At 33.4% G+C, this 19,173-nt stretch overlaps 1 protein-coding gene across 1 annotated transcript; it reads left to right on the top strand.

Annotated features, from left to right (window-relative positions):
• Positions 1–361: 361 nt before the first annotated feature.
• Positions 362–9,742, top strand: LOC139847099 (uncharacterized). Its single transcript, XM_071836703.1, has 5 exons — positions 362–564; positions 1,033–3,464; positions 4,861–6,435; positions 7,843–8,098; positions 8,816–9,742. Exons 2-5 carry the CDS (start codon positions 1,095–1,097, stop codon positions 9,358–9,360), a joined length of 4,746 nt encoding a protein of 1,581 aa, XP_071692804.1. The 5' UTR covers positions 362–564; positions 1,033–1,094; the 3' UTR covers positions 9,361–9,742.
• Positions 9,743–19,173: the final 9,431 nt, after the last annotated feature.

The raw sequence follows: 19,173 nt of genomic DNA, 5'->3' as shown, positions 1-19,173 counted from the left end.
AAGTTGAGTACTAATTTATCCCATTTTGTGATACTAAAAATAAATAATAAATAATAAATAAATATTGATAAAATTAAATTAAAATTAAAATATGACTATAATAATACTTTTTACTTTAGATAAAAGCAAATTCTAGTCGTTTCGTACAATTAGCCTCCAACCACCCGAAACAAATGACAACCGTCGAATTCATAATCAAACGGTGGCTGTACTCCTAACGTGATATTTGTTTTTTCATTTTTATTTTTGCAAATTTATTTATTTTTTTAATTAATAATAAAAAAAAATTAGAAAATCCCAATTTTCCCCCTTTTCGTCAAAAAACAAACCCTAGCCATCTCTTTCTGTATCTCTCTCTCCCTCTCTCTTCCTGTGGTAAAAAAATATATAAATTAAAATAAAAAGGTTAAAATTGAAAATTAATTGGCCAAGTATGATCTCAAATTAGGGTTGCATCAAGAGGTCTGGTTATTTTGGGCGAATCGAAATCCTTTGATAAAATCATCCAAATTGAGCCTATATCTTTAATTCTGACCTTCACCGCTTCGATGATATCAATTGAAGGTACTCATGCGATACCTAATTTCTGAAAAAAATTGATTATACTTGTTTCTGTGTATGTTGTTATGTGTTGTTTTGTTATTGATTTGAAACTGTGAAAATATATAAACATCAAAGTATATCATGATCTGTATGATGTCATCATAAGCAACAATAGATATGACCATAGCAGAATAATGAACACCGCCTAGTTAAGCAATACAACATTCTAACTGAATTCTATCAATAAAACTAATACTGTGTATACTTAAAAGATCAGATAACACACTGAGGGTTCATATCTTTTGTTAGATCTAAATAGTGTTATTTTATGACTCAATATATCTAGCCCCAGATGATGGAACCAACCAAACTGTTATGTGCTGTTAATATGGTAGTTTTTGATGATTATATGCAGATATACATATGCATGAATCTGTATTCATGTTTGATTAATATGTATCTGATTGTGAATGTTATGGTGATGTACAGATCTGACAGTGATTTTAAGTTTTTTGAGATGAGATGGGGGTTTGAAAATTGAGGGGTTGTTGATGGAGATTAGTAGTGTAGGAGTGTGCAGTAAAACAAAGTCATTGGATCCCGAAAAAGTTTTTAAATCGGAAGAAGTGGAAGTGACAAAGAACAAGACTGACGGAAAATTTGAGGGTTGGTTGGGAAATGGCGAGGCAGACGAAACGAAGAAACGGAAAGATGCAGTGAATATTGAGGAGGCTGGGGAGAGAAAAAAGTTTAAACGTAATATAGGTATAGAAGATGACGATAATACACAACGTGACACCTCTCCTGTTGGTGTTGGTCATAAGATAAATGGTTTTGATATCGTTGGTAGTAATAATATATGTGATGATGGTGTAATTATTCCCAAGAGACCACGTGGATCATTTGGAAGGAGTAAGTTTTCTAAGAATCATCTTCTTAAGCCATTGACAGTATCGGGTGGTTCTGTTGAAAGTGATGAGCTTAAACATGAAGTTTCTAGTGATTCTTTGGAAACATTTACACAACAGACTGATAAGTTAACTGTCAGGTCTGATAAGAGAAAGAACAAGGGAACGGTTGTGTCTAAAGCTAATAAAAAGCGTGAGTCTACTGCAGTTAACGGAGATTTGGTTGAGCCAATTGGTTCAATGGGCTCCAAAGATCAAGTCACAAAGTTAAATGATGATACTGGTACATTTGATTCACCTGGCGTAAGCAGTAAATCAACTTCTGTTGAAACGATGGGTAAGTTAAACGGAAAATTAAAGGATAAAACCAGAAGCATTGTAAAGAAAAAGGGAATTGTTGGGAATCAAAAACTTGAGGAAGAGTCTGCAGCATATGGTTCTTCTCATCTTGAGAAGGGGGAGGGTGCTGATTTGGTTTTGAATGATAAAGATTCAGCGTCTAAAAGAAATGGTAGCAACCGTAGGAAAAGAAAGATGTCAGCATCAAGCAGTGAAAATACTGTTGCAAAGAAAGTCGAGTCATCTATTAATAATAAAGTCGATACACTTGACGTTGATCCCGATGATGATCTCGAACAAAATGCCGCTAGGATGCTCTCATCTCGTTTTGACCCTAGTTGCACTGGATTTTCATCAACGAATAGAACGTTAGCCTTATTATCTGCGAATGATGAGTCTTTTTTGGAAGAGCCTACTGCTAATGTCGATATTGAGGGTGCAGACAGAGTATTACGCCCCAGGAGACATCAGAAAGGTAAGGGAACCTCCAGAAAAAGGCGCCATTTTTATGATATACATTCTGATGACATGGATGCTCACTGGTTCCTGAACAGAAAGATTAAGATTTTCTGGCCTCTGGATGAAAGTTGGTACTATGGTTTGGTTGATGATTATGATGCAGAAAAGAATCTTCATCATATAAAGTATGATGATCGGGATGAAGAATGGATTAGACTTGAAAATGAGAGATTTAAACTGTTGCTTCTTCCTAGTGAAGTTCCTCATAAGCCAAATAATATAGATAACCAATCAGAAGGAACCCACAAGGAAGATAGTAACGAAGACAATGGAAGCAAACAAGCTTTCATGGCCACTCATATGGAATCAGAACCAATCATCTCATGGTTGCCTCGTTCATCACATCTAGTCAATTCGTCTTCTTCTACTTCTTTGAAAAAGAAAAAAATTTCACATTTTCCCTCAAATAATTCCCTTGATGTGCATAAGCCGAGTTGCAGTTCTGCTTTCTTAGATGTATCAATCGGTGACAAGAAGAAAGAGACTTTTGTGCAAGAGAGTATCGATAGCAATGGAGGACATCTACCAATTGTCTATGTTAGGAAACGATACCGAAGCGTGACTGATGTGGCACCTTGTTCGTTGAATAGTACGAGTGTGTTTAAGTTAGACACAACAATAATCAATGATAAGAAGTTCGAGATTTGTATCTCACTTTGGCCCATGCTTAAGTACCTACTCGGGGTGGATATATCATGGTTGCTTCATGACATATTGCTGCTTCAGCATGGCATGATAGTTACCATGTGGCCTACTGTTGATTTGGAGGTTCTGTTTGTTGATAACGTTGTGGGATTAAGGCTTTATCTTTTTGAAGGTTGCTTAAACAAAGCTGTGGCCTTTGTTTTCCTAGTCATGAAATCATTCTGCGAACCTGAGAAAAATGAGTCTTTGAACCAGCAAATTCCAGTGACGTCAATAAGATTTAAACTTTCTTTCTTTAAGAATTTAAAAAAGCAGAAGGTTTCTGCTTATTATAGTTTCTCAAAAGTGAGAGAATTTAACTGGAAGTATCTTGATTCTGAGTTGCAGCCGCATTGTTTATTCTCGAAACAGCTGCCTCTTTCAGAATGCACATATGACAACATTAAACTACTGGAAGCTGGAACGCATCACTCACTTGTACCCTATTCTGGTGAAACTGCTCCCCGTCAGGTAATTTTGAATGAAACTCTTTAAATATTTCTTTACTTGAATGATACTGTAATATTTAATATTAATTATTATTTATAATCATGTCATAGCGTGTGGCTTAAGTACGTCATTAACCCTGAAATGAGCCATTGCTGTATTACTTCTCATAGCTAGAGAAGAATAACTTCAAGAAATTTAAAAAGATGAAACTGCACTATCCCATTATTATGACCTAATAACCTATCTTTTGGGGTGTTTGAAACATTAAATTTACGCGATATTGGATTATTAGCTACTGTGATTATCAGATAATAATCAGTTGTTTTAGTGTTTAGATATCTTTGAATTTCAAATATTCAATGAATGAGATGACTAAAAAGGAAAGTCTTGGTGAAAAAGGAGGGTATCTTGTGAGATGGTAGTAAATCTACAACTAAGGTTAAAAAGTTATTGCAGTTTGCATGAAACTGATTATCATAGATCATTCGACTACGACATAATTAGGATAAAATGCAGGTCGTTGCCTAAACATGTTCTTGTTTTTAGTTTTTGCATGAATCAAATGTTTAATTTAAAAAACAGAAATTTCATGCATTATTGCAAATCACAAGTGGCAAATTGACGACTTTACATTTGAGTGATTATAATTAGGTGGTGGAGACTGGAGAGTGAGTGATTAAGAAACAGAGTTGTAGAGGTTCTTATATAAGTTTTAGATATAAGGCGCAATTAGGCTTGTAGAAAAACCCTATTTTATGACTAAATGAATCACACATTGTATGAAGTATCTGAAGGTAAGTCTTTAGAGGACGCATATTGTTACAAACTCATAAGTGAAAATCCCTGAAAGTTACGATTATAGATTCATAAAGTTGGTCCAAACACAATCTTAACATTAGTGTTGCAAATCTCGGAATATCTCGCCAAGATCTCGCCGATTTCTTACCAAATCAGGACGACTGATATCTTTTTCCCTGCTTGCTCGGATTTCTCGGTCAACGGGCGATTTCTCGGTCACGAGACCGATTTCTCTTTCGGTCAACACATCTGTGTACAAAGGGGAAGAATTGGTAGGATTCTGGCTACAAGATTCGAGAAGGAACAGTGAAAACGCGAGGGAAAATGGAAGTGTGCGAAGGTGGAATTTGGGCCACCGGCGAGATGCCGATGGCCGGAAAAATAGAAACGAGCGGCGGGCTAAAGTAAAATAGGTTTTGGAAAAAGAGTACGTAAAGCAAACGATGAAAGAGAGATCTCAAAGGCCTTTAATTTGTGTATGAAAACAGATATTCACATTTTAATGAAAGACTTTAACTTTAATTACGACCATCCATTTACATTTAAAAGTAGATTGTTGGATCCTGAATTATGTATTAAATATTACAATTGATTACTTATAAAATAAATTTGCGTGCAGGTCTTCCGTAAGAAGTCAAATACTGTTGCTGTGCCATTGCTTAGCAGTTCTAGATTATCTGCTTCGGTACCTGGAATTCGGCCTTCAACGATTTATAGTTTGAGACAAGGAAACCTTCCTACATTCTCTCTCTCATTTACTGCTGCCCCAAATTTCTTCCTTGGCCTGCATCTCAAACTTTTGTTGGAACATAGTATCAGTCTTCAAGAACATGCAGTAGATGATTATAATCATGTCGATGATCATTATGAAAGTTCTTCAGAAACCACTTCTAAGAGTCATGAGGATGCAACATCAAACGTTAATGTGGGCCCGGTAGAATCATCTGAACTTGTTCTTAATGAAAATCATGCTGATAAAAGTGTTGTAAGCTCATATAAATACGAAGGCGATAATCAACTGTCACCACAAGTTGATCTTCCCAAAGATATCGCTGGTCCATCTCATTTGAAAGGTCTCAGTGTTGAAATTCCGACACCTGATGAAATTTGTAGGGATTTTCAGAAAACACCAGGAAGTCAACAGGGGTCTGAGTTGACTTGGAACGTAAATAACGGCGTAATCTACACCCCTAATTCAAAAGGCTCTAGAAGTTTGTGGCATCAAAGCAAGTCTTCACCTTTTGGAGATCCGTTGCATCCGTGGGCCAATCGAAAGGCGGATTTTATCGGGAATGGTTTTGGTAATGGGCCTAAGAAGCCAAGAACACAGGTTCAGTACTCATTACCTTCTCGGGAAATTATTAATTTTAAGAATAAAGGTCAAACTCAGAGTGGTCTTCCGTACCAAAGAATTAGGAAAGCACATGACAATAAGAAGACGTTTGATGCTTCTAAAGGTCCACGAAGGAACCTTGAAATGGTAGCTTGTGATGCAAATCTGTTAGTCAACAGTGCGGTTATAGGGTGGAGAGAACGTGGGGCCCGAGTTTTTTTAGAAGCTGCTGATCAGAACGATTTTAAACTCGTGGTGAAATGTAACGGGCAAGTAAAGTACACATATAAGGTGCATCAAGATTTACAATCGGGGTCCACCAACCGATACACACACGCGATGATGTGGAAAGGCGGCAAGGATTGGACACTCGAGTTCCCGGACCGGAGTCAATGGGTTCTTTTTAAGGAGATGCATGAAGAGTGTCACAATAGGAACATACGTGCAGCGTCTATAAAAAACATTCCTATTCCTGGTGTTCGATTGATTGAGGACTCGGGTGATGAGCAAGAACGAACGACATTTGTACGCTCTCGAGGGTATTTTCGTCAGGTGAAAAATGATGTTGAAATGGCGATGGATGGTTCACGGGTTTTGTATGATATGGATAGTGAAGATGAGAAGTGGGTTAGGTCAACTTGTGAGGGGAGTGAAGACGATATGATCTCTGATGAGCTTTTCGAGAAGGTAATGGATATGTTTGAGAAGGTTTCGTATGCTCAAAAGCGTGATCACTTTACTTCTGAAGAAATTGAAGAGCTGATTGCTAAAGTTAGTCCGTTGCAAGAGGCAAAATCGATCTATGATCATTGGCGAGACAAGAGGCAACGTAAAGGCATGCCGCTTGTCAGACAACTTCAGGTTTGTTTCACAATTCTGGTTTGTATTTTATCTATAATAATCATTAAATCTGCAAGTTACAATCATATTGTCTGCCATTTCGAAATTTTCTTGCATTTTGTAAATGCACCTTTTGTTGTGCTTTTCTTGTAGATATAAATTTCTTGAGTAGATGTATCTTTTTGTTTGTTTTACGTTAGTTATCAGGCAAGTAATAATAGCCAGAGATGCTTATATGCTATTACCCTTTCTTTAAACTGATTTTCCTTTGTAATTACTATCTTGTTATTGAAATAAATGTGCTAACAGGTTAGGGTCTTAGAATGTGTTGGTATTAAGTTATTATATATGCCTAATTGTTACCCTGCCCATATCCTTTTGTGTGATATAACCTGGCTAATATAGAAGTATAGGTTATAACTTTGATCAAACGTTTTACGATCTTTGGACATATAACACATGTACTAGTTAGTTTCAGGGTCTTGGCTCATGTAGATGAATGTTTCCGTCAAAATGCCGTTATAGAGTGTAGGTTTATGTTTGACACTTTGTTAAGTGTTAAGTGTAGTTTTTATTGCACTAGAAAATATTAACCATTTTTGACAAGCATCAACGTAATGTATTTTTATTGTCATATTCCTCACACTTTGTTAATATATAACAAGATTATAGTTTCTGGAACGAAGAGCGTATAGGGTAATCATATCTGACAACCCCACCTGATCCGTATTGAATCTTCATTTTTTTGACCTGTTCCCCAACCTTGCCCATCTTTGGTCATGTTTCATGTATTCTTCTTTTAGGGTACCCATATACGTTTTTGCTAAATCATCTTTCAAGCTTGTGAGTTGTGATCTTCGTTGCACGGTCGTTGATGTTAAATTTTTCAAACTACATCTTTCAACTCTATCTTTCCTTGATGTTGATGTTCAGTTAGGGTGTGCAATGGTCAACTCAGATTATTTTCTTAATAAAAGACGTGGGCGTGTGCTCATTATGTGCTATGCCTTCAGTATTTTTTTTGCTTAGGATGGCTAATTTTACACCTTATTTCGTTTAAATTAAGATGTAGCTTTATTTTTCCAATGAGAGTTTTGGTTTGAGATATGATAGGGTTGCTATTGATAGGAGGGTTAATTGAACTTTTCTTTTATCCTTCTGATCTTTTTTGTCAATTTTACTTGACCTCCATTTCACTAGTTGACTGTTTATATTAGTAAATACATTATTATTACATTATCAGAACACCATTGTTTTTCAAATTACTATTATTGCTCTAAAATAACATATTTTTAATATTGTGACTTCTACCGTTATTATGGGTGGTTATACTATTGCGTGTATTTTGCTTGATTATAGCTAGTTTGTTTTTTATGAAGACAATTTTATTTACTACTAATATTTTGTGGACGTATTGCGTTGTATCAGCCACCATTGTGGGAAAAGTACCAGCAAACATGTAGAGAATGGAATCAGTCGAAGCCCAGACCTATAGCAGGAGGGAACAGTGGGTCCCAAGGGAAGGCGTCTGCATGTGATAAACCACCCATGTTTGCTTTCTGTTTAAAGCCCAGAGGTCTTGAATTACTGCACAAGGGTTCCAAGCACAGGCCACATAAGAAAATTTCACTCTCTGGACACAGCCATGCTTTCCTAGGTGATCACGATACTCATCCTTCTTCTGGTAAGTTAGTTATTACTCTTCATCAATCGTTACTTGGGGAGTACTTGGTTGGGGCTTTTTAGGGAGTACTCGGCAACTCGGGGAGTACTTGGATGTTGACCAAGTTTGAGTGATTTTTGACCAATTTTTCGAGTAATTCTGTGTTTTGACCGATTTTTCAAGTAATCCCAAGTTTAACCGAATTTTGATCGAGTTGACCCAGTACTAGGCGAGTTGCAAAAACAGAGTACTCGTCGAGTAATACCGAGTTCTGCAACACTGCTCTTCATTACTTTTCACTCTTCCCCTCGTCCCTCTGTTGTATCATTTTTTATTAGAAGTGATGACGTCGGTGGGTTGGATAAAGGGTGAAATGGATTGGATTGATTTGTAACTAATTACCGTGTCAAATATGAGTATTTTATTTAGCTAATTATTCAGTTGTACTGTATAATAAAATGATTTATTAGTTGCGATATGCATTATGCTGCTTGCCACCCACCCATATCACCTGCTTTCGTCTATGTTGATTGTTTTGAATTTATCGGTTCAATATACTTCCTCCGTCCCATAATAAGTGTCTTGTTTGACTTTTTCAAGGTCTTTCTTCTATAATTTTGACTTCCAATATTTATCTTTGTGTTATTATGGGACTGAGGGAGTAGAAAATAACCCTTTCAAGTTCTTCTGCTGAGGTTTCATTTACTGCTTAACAATGTCTCCTTCAATATGTAACAGGAAGAAGAGTAAATGGATACGCCTTTGGAGACGATAGAGCCGAATCTTCTGATGTTTCTCCACAGGTGAATAAAATGTACTCGTCCCCTCGAGAACCGGCACATTTTTATCTGGACGGTGCTGAGTCAGCCGACTGGAATCACCAACTGAGAATCCAACGAAACAACTCGAGGAGCATTCGAACAGCGGCTTCACCTTCCATACGCAAAGCAGTGACGAGAAACAACGGGAAACGGCAGTATAATACTCATCCCGAGTGGCGTAGTAACCAACCGAGTCCTCGGTACGCGCATCAAGGTCAACTAGTGTTGTCCGGGTCGGATCTTGATGAGTTTAGACTGAGGGATGCTTCAAGTGCTGCAAAACATGCTCGTAATATGGCTAAGCTAAAAAGGGAGAGAGCTCAGAAACTAATGTTGAGTGCTGACCTGGCAATTCACAAGGCTGTTTCTGCTCTAATGACAGCTGAAGCAATCAAAGCTTCTTGTACAGGAGATGGAGATGAGCGAACGAGGTCGACCAGTACGACGACATCTACAGGTTGATTGAATTGATTTAAATCTGTTTTGTTTGTTGATAAGTTCTTATTATAGTCTGTCAGTGAGTCAGGTGCGATTTTTGGTTCAGATTCTGGTTTCATACAGTGCCTGGTTTTGGTACATTTGGTTAGTAGCTAGGTCATAGTTTCCCTAAAGCATCTGAAACGACATCGTTTTGAGTTGGTGTTTTTGTGGGATAGGGGTGCGGCAATTTTGTTTAGACATTAGATTTGTACAGAAGATTGCCTATCATGTTTTACTTAATTGCCCCCCAGCCCAACTTTCGAAAAGGATTAAAAAAAACAAAAAATTTAGTGAAATTTTTACAGTAGTTAGTTGAAATAATAGTTCTATGCAACTGCAAACTCGTATATTGATAGCATGAGAATACAAATGGATTTATTTTCTGGTGCATGGTAACATTTGTAGGTTTGTTATGAGCCCAAAATCCTAAATTGACCCAAATGGTAATTGTGGTTAACCAAATTTATCATGCGTAATGGGGTTTTTTTTCTTCTTTTTTTTGGTGGTGGTGGTGTTTGGGGGGGTTTTGGGGGGGGGGGGGGGGGGGGGGCATTTTACTCTTGTATACGTGCTCTGAATGGTTTAATGGTTTAGTTCGTAAGATTATTTCGTGTGTCAGGTAAACCTAACTCGAGTCCTGCAAAAATATAAAGCCCGTTAAAAATTTAGGTAGGTTTAGTGAGGGGTTTTATGGAAAATAAAAAAGTAATCGTTTAGCCCCCCTGTAGTTTAATTTGACACCCCTATAAAGGTTTCAATGAATTTACATTTAGCCCTTGAGGTTTGCAATGGTTGTCAACTTCTAGTGTGGTTACATTGTCGGTACAACCATTTTTAACGCGAGGTACAAACGATTTAAACACGAAAGGAGATACTATTCATAGTTTTTACCTTTTAGATAAAGGGTAAAAAGATAAAATATAAAGCCCGTTAAAAATTTTGGTAGGTTTAGTGAGGGGTTTTTATGAAAAATAAAAAAGTAATCGTTTAGCCCCCATGTAGTTTAATTTTACATCCCTATAAAGGTTTCAATGAATTTACATTTAGCCCCTGAGGTTTGCAATGGGTGTCAACTTCTAGTGTGGTGGCATTGTCGGTAAAACCATTTTAACGCGAGGTACAAACGATTTAAACACGAAAGGAGGTACTATTTATAGTTTTTACCTTTTAGATAAAGGGTAAATAAATAATAATATGGTTAGTTTGAATTTCACGAACGATTGTATTAAGGTGATAAAAAGGTAAAGATAAGGGTGGATATTATGGGTGGATATTATCCTACATACTTAAGTTTAAAAATATAAATAAAGTATTAGATTTTTGTGGATAAAATTACGTGGCTGTTCTCTAAATTTTATTCAAAATTGCACAGATGGACTTAAAGTTGTTGTTGTTGTTTTTTTTTTTTTTTTTTTTTTTTTTTTTTTTTTTAAATGTGGATGTCTCTGACGTTAGCACTTGTAACATGGTTAGTCTCTGATATTAACGTCTGATATTAACGACAGTTAGTCAAATTATGTTAAGTTTGATCATATGCGTGGCATATGAGGTAATTTCGTCCATACTTTTTTTCGTCTAGTAAAAAGTTCACATACCCTCTTTATCAACTTCGTCTTTATCCTACACAGAAGGAAACATACTGAAACAACGAATCAAACACAAACATGATATGAAATCAAACCAAAATAAAGCCAAATACAAAGACCTTAGGTCTATTTTATTCACCAAGTCCACATAACAAAGATTAAATGTATTTTAATAAACCTCATTTTTCCGATAATTATTACGTTAATTCTTTAACAACCGTTAATTGACTTTCGTGCTTTACGTTTAGAAGATAACTTAATTTGCTATAAATATTACTTGTAATATTTATTTGATGATAAGATGTTAATAAGAATTTTTATTCTTAATTTTTTAATTACACCTGACGATCGCTAGAAACCGTTAGTAGTTTATCGTATTCGTGCCCATTTAATTGCTAGACATTTAAGGCTTGCGATTCATGTAAAGTTAGATAACAAAATATGGAAGCCCAAACCCCCACCTTTTGAAATTTACGGCCAAACCAACCCAAGCCCACCCCACCTTGACCCAAGTTTAATTAAATGATATTATTAGAAAACACATACTGCATATTTTTTCTTCTCCTTCCCTTGGCCGTTTTTATGCCTCACCTTCATCATCATCATCATTGCCTCACCTTCATCATCATCTACACCACAATTGTTTGCTTGATCATTAAATTAATTACATATTCGTGCTCGACGCGATTTCCTCTACGCTTTCAGTTTTGCTTTTTGGGTATAATCTCAAAACTCTAGCTTTTTGAATCTCTGATTTTGTTCTGTATTATAGTGTAATATAGGCTCGAGTCTTCAAGTGTACATATGTGCATCTGTGTTTAGTTTAACGTTTGGTTATTTTTAAGAAAAATTCGAATTTAAATTCGCTTATCTGGATGAGTAGATGTTAGTATTTGTTTGTAATAAATGGACTGTTCATGAAGAGTACATAATTTTCATATAGAAAACGTATTATTCGTTGAACGGTTCAAAAGATATGATCAAAATATGATTTCTGAAAACTGGTTTGACCATTGTTAACCTATTTTGTTGCTACGGTTTTTCTGTAATGAATTAGGACTTGAGACTTTTACAGTAGGTTTTCTACTTAAAATGAAGCTTTTCCAAATGGCGGTAACTGAATTAGAGTCGTGGTTATTTTTCTGTACTTTGTTAAAGTTATAGTAGAAATGTTGAATGTAAATAGGTAAATGTTGTAAACAAATTGAGTTTGTGATTTAATGGTTCGGATTTGAGACCTGAGTTGTTTTTATGCATGTTGAACACTTACAACACAGCTTTTTCATGTGGCATTGCATCACTTGGTGTCTTGTCTATTAAATGGTATTTTCGTGTAGAATTGCACTGTTCAAAACGAGGATTTGTGAAAGCTTGTGGAGTTTGACTTTTATTTAGTCAAAGGTTGGTACTTTTGAGTCAAGTAGCTTTATGAAGCCAAATATTACTTAGATTTTGGTCAAATGTATAAAGCTTATGTAATCTTTAGTAGTGTTAAGAAGTGCTAGTTGGTTTAAAACGAGTAGTGACACTACTGAGCACTATTGTTAGCTGAAATGTACTTACTATGTAATTGTGAACTTGAGTAGCGAACATCCAAATCAGTTGATTTTTATTTTTGTTCAACACTTGTGTGTCAAATGTTTTATTAAACTTTACGCGTGACGTTTATTACTTGATTGTGTTCCGAAACACCTCTAATGTTGGATTTTGTTAAAGACATTTGAGTTGGACTCGAGCGATAGGATTATGATTACATTATGATCCAACCTAGTTTATTAGGCGTTATTTGACCAACTTGCATCTCTAGGTTGAGTACGTCTGTTGGATGTGATCTCTTTAGCTATCAATATTGTTGAGACTATTGTTGTGCACTCAAGATGAGTTGTAGTCCCTCTTTCAAAACTTTTAATCTTTTGGCATGAGAATACATGCAATTTTATTTTTACGCAATAGACACAAGTACATACTTATTCTACTTTGAGTTTGAAATGTAAATCCATTAACTTGGTGACTGTTAACTACTAGTTTTTGAACTGGTGGGTGCGAATACGTATATATGGATCAATAGGGTTGGACATCCCCATCCGAGTTAGACATGCTAACATTTAACGGGAGTATAGTACTTCGAGTGGTACACTTGTTTCAGTGTATTTTATTACATAGGCTGACTTATTATTTACATTAAGTTTGGTTATCGGGTGCTCAATACTGTAGAACATTTTGATGAACTTATTTTGACGCTGTTTTCTAACATGCAAATCTTGTGTCTACTTTTATCTATTGTTCACAATATTTAAACCTATAATCACCAACATTAGTGTTGACTTTTTAGCATTTTTTATTCTCATGTCTGTAAGTTTGCTTCCGTTGTTGATTATCCAAGGTGTTTGCATTGGAGTCCTATGTGGCATTATTTAAACTTGGTTGCATTAAGAATTTATTACTTTGTATTGGATGACTTTGACTTTTAGTCAACTTACTATGTTGAGAAGTTTCTATTTTTAAAAACTTACTATTGTGAGAAACTTACTATTTTTAGTAACCTGTTATTTTTAGTTGGAATACTTTTGAATAATGAATGTAATGTTTATTTAAAACGTTTTATATATAAAGGCATAACCTCGTTGTGGGACGGTTTGTTAACGTATTGCGTCAATAACGATTTTGGCGGGTCGTTACACGTACAACAGCGGTTGGCTTTCTGCACTTCGCCGATGTCTTTCTCAAATCTGCCGGAGGTCTGGTTCGACTTTCTTATCCTTTCGCTTCGGCCTTTTACTTGTCTTTTAGTTTTTCCTTGTTCCTCTGCCTCCCTATACTCTTTTCGGTTGGTTGCTTCATTTTTAGGCAATCGTTGGTTTTAATTTTCCAGTCACACGTATGATGTTTTCTTGTTTGGGTGGTTCGGTTCTTTAAGCACCTCGTCCAATATGGGGTAAATTTATGCTGGTAGCGTCGTGTGTCTTGGGTGGCCTCATTTGGCCACTTTTTCCGCTCAATCACAGGCGACGATCGCCTTTCGGTGCTCGTGATCGGAATGTAAGAGATGGTTGGTATTTTAGTTTTGGTCATCGCCTCCTCAATGACTTTTTTTTGGGGTTTTGCCTTTCTTTGTTGCTCCGAGATTGACTTACAAGATGTTTTGTTGGAATCAATGGGTCAGTTAGCTTTTCTGGCGTTATTTTCCTCTTGGTTATGTTCGACGGACGCTCTGTTACCGAATTTTTTGTTTGTTTTGACACCGATTCTTTTTTTGTTCATGTCCCTTGGTTTTTTACCCGGATTTATCTATGGCGGTTGTCGGTGTTATCTCTAATGGTTGTCGAATTTGAGTTTGTTGTTCGCCTCCCTATCTCTTGGTGCCTTCCTCTTTATCTTATTGTTTTTCACATTCTCCCATTCTTCTCGAGTTTCCTTGGTCGTGGTTCAGTAAACCCGATCGTCGTGTGAAGGACCTGTCCTAATCCATCTGGACGAATACATTACATTTGGTTACATCGCGAGGTACTTGACCTCTATATGATACATTTTACAAACATTGCATTCGTTTTTAAAAGACAAACTTTCATTACATCGACGGTTGATGGCATGCATACCATTTCATAATATATCCAACTATAATTGACTTAGTTATAATCTTGATGAACTCGACGACTCGAATGCAACGTCTTTTGAAATATGTCATGAATGACTCCAAGTAATATCTCTAAAATGAGCAAATGCACAGCGAAAGATTTCTTTCATACCTGAGAATAAACATGCTTTAAAGTGTCAACCAAAAGGTTGGTGAGTTCATTAGTTTATCATAAACATTCATTTCCATCATTTTAATAGACCACAAGATTTTCATTTTCATTTCTCATAAATATACGTCCCACGCATAGAGACAAAAATCATTCATATGGATTGAACACCTGGTAACCGACATTAATAAGATGCATATAGAATATCCCCATCATTCCGGGACACCCATCGGACATGATAAACTCGAAGTACTAAAGCATTCCAAATTCCAGAATGGGGCTTGTTGGGCCCGATAGATCTACTTTAGAATTCGCGTCAATTAGGGGTGCACTAATTCTCAAAATTAGTGATGTTCCCTAATTCTTAGGCTACCAAGCTAAAAGGGGCATATTCGGCTTCGATCCATTCAACCATATAATGTAGTTTCAATTACTTGTGTCTATTTCGTAAAACAGTTATAAAAATAGCGCATGTATTCTCAGTCCCAAAAATATATATTGCAAAAGCATTTAAAAAGGGAGTAATGAAACTCACAATACTGTATTTTGTAGTAAAAATACATAAGACGACATTGAACAATGCAGGGTTGGCCCCAGATTCACGAACCTATATCAATTGTATTTCTATTAAAACATATAATAGAAATATCATAATTTCATTTATTAATATATATTACTTATATATATTTTGTAGTTATATAAGATTTATACTAGATTCCATTTAAATGCATATACTTTATTTTATATCTTAATTTGTAGGTTATATGTATTTACTTTGTATATATATATATATATATATATATATATATATATATATATATATATATATATATATATATATATATATATATATATATATTTTAAAGTGATTGATATCCATTCATTTAGTTATATTAATATAATTATCTTTATATACATAATTGTTTAGTGTTATATTTAAAAATCAATAGTTTGTTATGTATAGGTATTTATATAAATAATATTATTAGGTTTGATTTATATATGTAGTTATGTGAAATATTTTTATAGTATAGGTAATAAGTATATTATATGTACAAAATAGTTATCTGTTTTAAAAGATAGTTTTGATAATAATAATGAATTACTAATAATAAAAAAAATAACTTCAATAATAATAATAATAATAATACTAGTAATGATATTGTTAATACTAATACTTTTAATAACCATATTAGAAATCCTATTAATAATGGTAATATTAATAATCATATTACTTAATAATAATACTTATATTAATAACAATAATTCTAAAATGATGCTAATATAAATAAAATATAGTAAATTTCATTATTTTCATAATAATAAAAATGATAATATTCATAATCATCATAATAATAATAATAATACTTATATTAGTAGTAAAATGGTACGTTATATTTTAAATGATAATCTTAGTAATAATAAAACTAACAATAGTAACAATAATAATAATAACACTAATCGCAATAACAATAACAATTTATAATAATAATACTTCTAATAATAATCATAATTGTGACTAGGGTTTTTGATAGTAATAATAATGAGTGGTAACTAATACTTGTTTTAATAATAATAATAATAATAATAATAATAATAATAATAGAAATTAAAATAGAAGTGTATACCCTTGTACAAGCTTAAAAAAAAAAAAAAAAAAAAAAATTTTCCCAGACGAGGCTCGAACCCATGACCCCTCACTAACCTGAAACTTCTCTAAACCATTGGACCATTTCTGATTTTCTGTTAATATCACCACTTAATTTCTTTTAATCCGGTTAATATGTTTCCTTCTTCTTCACAGATTCAAGTCGACCATGGTTGAATCCTAGTTAATCATAAGTTTATTATTTAATCTAGGATTTATAATTGATGCAAAATCATTTAAAAAGTATTTAAAATAATTAAAACAAAAGAAAAATAGAATATAAGCTGTTCTTGTAAAAAAAATAAGTATGAACTCAAATAATGATTTTGAAATTGAAACTGTTTGAGACCACGATTCCTACATGAAATCAGTTTGAAATCCTTCCTATAAGCTTTCCCTATGCTCAATTTAACTCAAAACATCAACATGATTTCGAATTTTATCATGAACGGACTGTTTGAATTTTTGAAATAAATCATTAACCTCAGAATTCGACTTCGATATATAAAATTAGATTTTGAAACTTTGCAATCAGTTTAAACACATGATTTGTGACTAAACTGCATTTTTAGATTTTAAAGTGTCATTCGAATTCATGTTATAGCTAAAAAGTTGAACGTTCAGGGGTAATGAGCTGTAAAAAAAAATATCGAAGGATTTAAACAGATAGGGATGGGCACTTACAACTATAATTGACATAGATGATGATTATTCGTGACACTGAAGAAGTTAAAGAGTGATACGTATTGAAGGTGTGGATTGGCAAATGATCACGGGTAAGCAGAAAAAATGGGAGAGGTCGAAGAAGACAAACAGAAATTATATCTGTGATTTAATAATGCATCAATATGTTTCTATATAGGTACATTATTTTTAATATTAATAATTAATAAATATATTAAATATAATAATATGTTAATATTAATAATTAATAATAACAATATTAATAATAACAATAATATTATTAATAGTATAACTAACTAAATATGTACATAGTATGAAATATTACAATTTTCTGTATATATATATTAATTGTAAATTACAATTAAACTACGATGGTTAATAATTATTTGTTATTATCATCATTATGAAAATAAAACTAGTTGTCCATTTATTCGGTCCCAATCTTAATATAAATAATAATATTAATTATATAACTAAATATCTCGTAAAAGAAATCTAGTTGTCAATATTCGTACTTCATGTTAATCAGTGGTGGATAAAAGCACACGAAAAAAAAATCCCAAGCAAAAATGTACGAAGTATTAAAATTCACTTTAAAATAAATAAATATATTTTTAGCAACTTTACAATTTATATTACATAATTTTAGACTAACGTTATTTAGTAAATTTTCATAATTTCGTATGTTACTTGTTTAATATCAATCGAATGATAAACGAGTGCTATTGTCGTTTACTAACTAAATTCGAAACAACATCTATATATTAGATATACTTCATTATATATATATATATATATATATATATATATATATATATATATATATATATATATATATATATATATATATATATATATATATATATATATATATATATATATATACTTTTAATAATAAATATTATACACTATTTTTATTTTACAATATTAATTCTCATAATTACATTATATAATGTTTCAATTTATACCTCAGATTATTATATCTATACATATATATGCATATCTATTTACAAGTAATTGTTCGTGAATCGTCGGAACTTGTCAAAGGGTAATTGATTACATGAACACAGTTCAAAGTTTTTGAGATTTCAATAATACAGACTTTGCTTATCGTGTCGGAACATACAAAGATTAAGTTTAAATTCAGTCGGAAATTTCCGAGTTGTCACAGTACCTACCCGTTACAGAAATTTCGTCCCGAAATTTAATCGAGGTCATCATAGTTAGCAATAAGAATGTTATTATGACAAATATGAATCAATACATAGGGTTTTATCATTATTGAGAAATATGAATAAAATAATTCGATTACTCGAAGCGTATGAGTGAAGTTATCGTAAAAGACTGATATAAGAAAATAAAGTTTCGTCATATCTTTTGACGTAGTTAGGGTTGATTTTCGGAGTTCAAGAGATTTAGAGAAAATCTTCGTAATAAGATTTGATTCTTCGATAGTTAAGGAAATTAGGATCATCTTTGGTTAAATGCGATAATCTGTTTTGATTGTTCTGTCGTATATTTCACTATAACTTCCACTCTTTTCATTTCCTTTATATTTTGGAGTTTCATCCTTTTGTTTTCTCTTTTCGACTTTAAGTCAAGCGAAAAATGGTCCACAATTCGTAGATATGAATTTCAGAATGAACAGAGTTAATGTTCTAAGATAGAAATTGTAATAGGACGATCTTGATTGGTTAAATTACCAGAATTCAAGAGATAAGATAGAACTATCAGGGAGATATGTTCTCTATATGTTTAGAAATCAGATAGAATGTAAGAGTTGTGTAACATGGCACATGATGACGTTATGATCTGTGAATCATCACGTTTCATTAAAAACTCAGCATGACTTACTGTAATATAATCACGTTGATCAAGTGTCATTATATTATACTAACTCATGCATCAATTTCCAACACTACTTCAAAAACATTCATATTTCAAACTCTAAGTTTTCTGAGATTTAGGAACTAAAACAGTTTTCTTTTATGATGTAAAATAGATAGCACGAAGAGATGAATAATTTCGGACAAGAATATTTATGAAAATATCCTCAAAAATATCGAAGATATTTATGATGATATTTTGGAATTTCTAAGTTCGAAAGTTAATGAAGAAAAATTTTCCGCAAGAT

Source organism: Rutidosis leptorrhynchoides, chromosome 5 (assembly GCF_046630445.1).
Source record: "Rutidosis leptorrhynchoides isolate AG116_Rl617_1_P2 chromosome 5, CSIRO_AGI_Rlap_v1, whole genome shotgun sequence".
Lineage (NCBI taxonomy): Eukaryota > Viridiplantae > Streptophyta > Magnoliopsida > Asterales > Asteraceae > Rutidosis > Rutidosis leptorrhynchoides.
This window is presented reverse-complemented; position numbering and strand designations above follow the sequence as displayed.

What these genes read in the sequence shown, in the direction of transcription:
- LOC139847099 (XM_071836703.1), top strand. Translation starts at nt 1,095, where the DNA reads ATGGAGATTAGTAGTGTAGGAGTGTGCAGTAAAACAAAGTCATTGGAT. An exon ending in GTGAAACTGCTCCCCGTCAG is followed by an intron (nt 3,465 to 4,860) that starts GTAATTTTGAAT and finishes ATTTGCGTGCAG; the next exon opens with GTCTTCCGTAAGAAGTCAAA. An exon ending in CGATACTCATCCTTCTTCTG is followed by an intron (nt 8,099 to 8,815) that starts GTAAGTTAGTTA and finishes AATATGTAACAG; the next exon opens with GAAGAAGAGTAAATGGATAC.